This window comes from Phocoena phocoena, chromosome 19 (assembly GCF_963924675.1).
Source record: "Phocoena phocoena chromosome 19, mPhoPho1.1, whole genome shotgun sequence".
NCBI classification, from domain to species: Eukaryota; Metazoa; Chordata; class Mammalia; order Artiodactyla; family Phocoenidae; genus Phocoena; species Phocoena phocoena.
This window is the reverse complement of record NC_089237.1, coordinates 22,520,514-22,524,831: the sequence shown is the minus strand read 5'-3', so window position 1 is coordinate 22,524,831 and position 4,318 is coordinate 22,520,514. Positions and strand designations below refer to the sequence as shown.

Sequence of the window (4,318 nt, the reverse complement as noted above, 5' to 3'; positions counted from 1 at the left end):
AATACATTTCTCAATGTCCTCAGTACCTGGCAAGTTGCCAAGCTTTTTTCATTGTAAATTCCAGTTGCCAAGTAAGCACCTAAAAAGCCAGTCTCAGACCCAAGAAGAAAACAAGAGCAAACTCACACTAAACCAGCGTTTCTCTGTAGCTGCTTTCTCAGCCACACAAACTCTCGGTAGCGGCGACGCACACAGGAAGTCTTAGCAGTAAAAGCCTTGCTGTTGGTCTACAGGAGGCAGCACATGAAAAGGCTTTAGTGGAAAAGCCCAAGTTCACATGAACTCCCCATCGTCACTCTCACTAAGGACCCAAGCCACCAGGCCACAGTCCTGATCGAGGGCTCCAAGCAGAGCAAGATGCCACCAGGCAGCCTGAAAACAACTCTCAGGCAAACCTCAGGCTCTCTTTCCTCTCCTCCCTCCTTTACTTCTGTCAAAACAACCATAAACAGATTCTGCCTCAAGACTGGCCCTCAGCCCTGGAGGGTGCTGACCCCAATATCAAAATTGGATGCACTTACATGAAGGAATATCTTATAATCCACGTAAGAATTCCCAGGAGCCCTCATTCTGCACGCGGGGGTCCTGAACACGCACAGTGATCACCTCCTGGAGGGAAGAAATGCTCCTTCAGCTTCAGCACAGCCACACAGTAAGGTGGCCTCGGCACAAAGGTTACCAGATTTTTCCACTCAACACCAACTTTCATTCATTTGTTCATTTATTCATTCAGTTCGGCAAATATTTATTGACCACCCTGTATGTGGCAGGCACTGTGCTAAGGCACAACAAGAACAAGAGACAAAAAGCCTTGCCCTTATGAAGCTTACATTCTAGTACATTCCAACGAATGGAGAAGTTAGTGAAAATGGAACCTCATTTCCCAGTAATGCCTTTACTACTGATTTCCCTCTTCTGGCTTGACCTTGAGCTCATCAGAACTACCAAGGTATTAGTGTCAGAAGAACACCACCAAGCAATATCTGAATCTCCCAAATCCCCTCAAACATTTACCCCACCTGTTGCCCAGAGACCACATGCTTACCTCCTGCTCTTGGTTCTCCAACATTCTACACCAAAAGCCCATTGGAAGAAAACATCTGATGAGGGACAGAAGACACAGGATCAATCACTGTTAGTATGCGTCTACTCTTTTCTCTTGGCCAGGACAAAACCCTCTGAAAATTTTTTTTTTTTTTTTTCGGTACGCGGGCCTCTCACAGTTGTGGCCTCTCCTGTCGCGGAGCACAGGCTCCGGACGCGCAGGCTCAGCGGCCATGGCTCACGGGCCCAGCCACTCCCCGGCATGTGGGATCTTCCCGGACCGGGGCATGAACCACTGCGCCACCAGGGAAGCCCGACCCTGAAAATTTTTAATCGACACCCCCCTGGGGAAATCCAGGCAACTTTTTTGTTCTTGTGTAAAACTTAAGAGGAAGCAAAAAAAAGTCCCCTACAGTGAGCTAGGTGCCAAGCTAAAAGCCCTGGAGGATTTGCCTTCCTTCTCAGACCATGACGGGGACCCTGAACCAGGCCACCTCTAGCCAAAACATGTTCAGGTCTACACACTGTCGCCTCAGGCAGCCAGAACAGGCAGGCTGAGTTATAAAACCTTTCTGCCTGAGAACTGCAGGCACAGCAGTGTCTGTGGGCACACACAGCACAGCTCTCTAAGTGAACCTAACATTGCCCACCACCCCCCGCACCCCCCCCCCCCCCCCCCCCCCCGCTGTTTAGAGACAACCAAAACCCCACAAACGCCTTTGCTCCTAGGTCTCTCTTTGTCTTGCTAAGCACAGTCAGTCACCGCCCCAGAGACAGATCTCAGAGTTGGAGAGTGCCGGGGGCACCTGAGTGGGTTGCCCAGTTGTGACCTTCCCTTATCTAATCCCATCTCCAGAACCCAAGCCAATGGTTCTGATCATTTCCTCTCTCGACATGCGGTTTATACCACTGCCCAAGCACCCCACAGCTGCACAAGTCGACTCAGGATGTTTTCCACTCCTTTGCAAAGATTCATTAAAGCCTAAGCCACTGATTTCCCCCAGTGTGGCAGTTTACATGTGCAGCAACATCGCCCACTCCAACAAGGGGACCATGAAGGCTGCAGTACAGGGTTACTCAAGTCCAAAGGCGCCCATGATGTCACCTTCTGTTAAAATACAGCACTGATCTTTTTACTCCTAGAACCACTCCAACAGCACCCACTCTGGCTGCCGCCTCCACCCCATTCTCCTCTCTTAAGAGTGGAACAATAAGGTTTAATTTCCCTTTCCAATTTACCTTGAAATGAAAACTGACTTCAGCCAATATGTACTGCCAACAAATGATCCAGGCTGGCTCCTGGGAAAACAAGACTATCTCTGAGCTCTCCCTCTCCTCTCCCCATGCCCATTTACACACCCACTCATTTTTACAGTCCCACAATTAATTTTAAACACATTCTCTTATTAGTTCTGCCTTACCGTTAGAAGAGTGTGTAATGAGTTTCCTTATGTTGTGCTCACACGGCTAACATTTCAAGAGAAGGGGAACTCATTTACACCATAAAATTAGCAGAGCACACAGCTTTTCCAATCTTTTTCAGTATACCAGAAGGTCTCTTCACACACAGACACTGCACGCAGAGATGAAGCTGCATGATATATGACAAAATTGGGCTACACAGTCGAGTAAACTGGAAATTCTGTGGTTGCAATGCCATCTTCAACAGTATTCTTGCTGACATTCTGATTTTTCAGCTGATGCAGTCACCACTGCAAAGGGGTCCTGAACTGAAAGGCGAGAAATCCCAATTCCGTAACAACTGATGTATAACATCCTGGATGTAAGCAAATGGCTGTGATCAAAAAGAGCAGGCCAACTCACTGTGAACAATTAACCTCCTAAGATTTAAACAAAAATTTTTTTCTCTTCTCTTTTCAGGCATTTGGTAACTTGCCAGCACAGGAGCAGAGTTAAATACACTTTAGTGTCTTTCCACAAAAGTAACCATAGGAGAGATGATGACAAGGAAATCCACACCTCAGTAGAGCTCACACATCTCCAGTGCCTTGAAAGGTTTGCCAAATTCAGAACCATAATTTAGTAACTAAATGGTCATCATTCTCAGGCTCAAGGAGAGTTTGCCTATGGCTCCGAGAGCAAGCTCCTCTCCTTTGGGGCTTATACCACTTAGAAACAAATAGCTATAAACTGGCTTTAAAAAAAGCCTAGGACCCCCCAAGATGCTATATACTTAAAACTAAGTTTAAAGGGCACTAAAAATGTTTCAATTGTAACTTTCCTTAAAAACAATGGAACAAACACAAAAACCTATACTTCAAGTAATAATTTCTAGCAACTACTATTCTCCCAGCTCCCTCCCTGTAGGTGCCACTCCTCAGGAGGAAATGAAGCTCATTTCTACCCTTGGAGGGGAAGGAGGAAGTTCTTAATTTTAGCAGTATGATCTGGAAGATGCATCCATGTGTCATCCAACTAAGGATAGAGTCAGTGATCCTCTCAGCTACTTAATGCAACTCACTCAGCACTAGCTACATTTCCTGGGCCCTTTCAATCACATGTGAAGTTTCCTTTACTTTCTCCACCTGTACCAGCACCAGTATCTCCGGGTAAAATCCAGCTGTTTGCTGTTTACAAAGTAGATTCCTTGTAAAGCTTTCCTATGTCTAAACAATTCAAGGCAGCAGTTCAAGGCTTCAGCTCCACCATTTTCACTCCCATTTAAACTACTTAAAGAGACATGTTAAAAAAACAAATCAGGTGATAACTTTTATATTGAGCCACGGTGGCTCCCATCCTTTCTTACTCATTCTTCAGCCCTTTGGTGCCAGATGGCAACTCAAAAAGCTCTCCTTCCGAAACACCCACAGGTGGTAGAAGCAGCTCCCCTGTCTGACCAAGCTCTGCCTATTCTTTGCTCCATTCTTTTGTTCATGTGTAACTTGCCAGTCTTTCCACTTGCAGATTAAGTAACAAGGCAACCACAATCTAGCACAAGAGCCTTCTGTGTCCCCGTAAAATACCTGCCATTACTCCTAGTCCTAGTGTTTGGGTAAATGTAGCCAAACTCTTTTACTCCGGCCACACACACACACACACACACACACACACACTACGACCCCGTACTCCTAACGAACTAGGAGCAAAAAGGCCATGTGGTCCTTATTCCCCTTTGCCTACTAAACTTGGGGAGTGGGAAGGAAAGATGCTTTATACTTTAAAAATAAATGGAAAAGCTGGGTTTCCTTCCTTGGATCCCAAGTAAGCACCCGCCTTCATCCCGGGAGGTGAGACCGCTCGTTCCCTAGGATGG

At 46.4% G+C, this 4,318-nt stretch overlaps 1 protein-coding gene across 1 annotated transcript in view; it reads right to left on the bottom strand.

Annotated features, from left to right (window-relative positions):
• SNX11 (sorting nexin 11) overlaps positions 1-1,087 on the bottom strand; it is a 2,161-nt gene extending 1,074 nt beyond the window's left edge. Inside the window, 4 exon segments of the mRNA XM_065897985.1 lie at positions 127-227; positions 522-554; positions 556-609; positions 1,046-1,087. Of these exon segments, the coding sequence (XP_065754057.1) occupies positions 127-227; positions 522-554; positions 556-609; positions 1,046-1,087 (230 nt within the window).
• Positions 1,088-4,318: the final 3,231 nt, after the last annotated feature.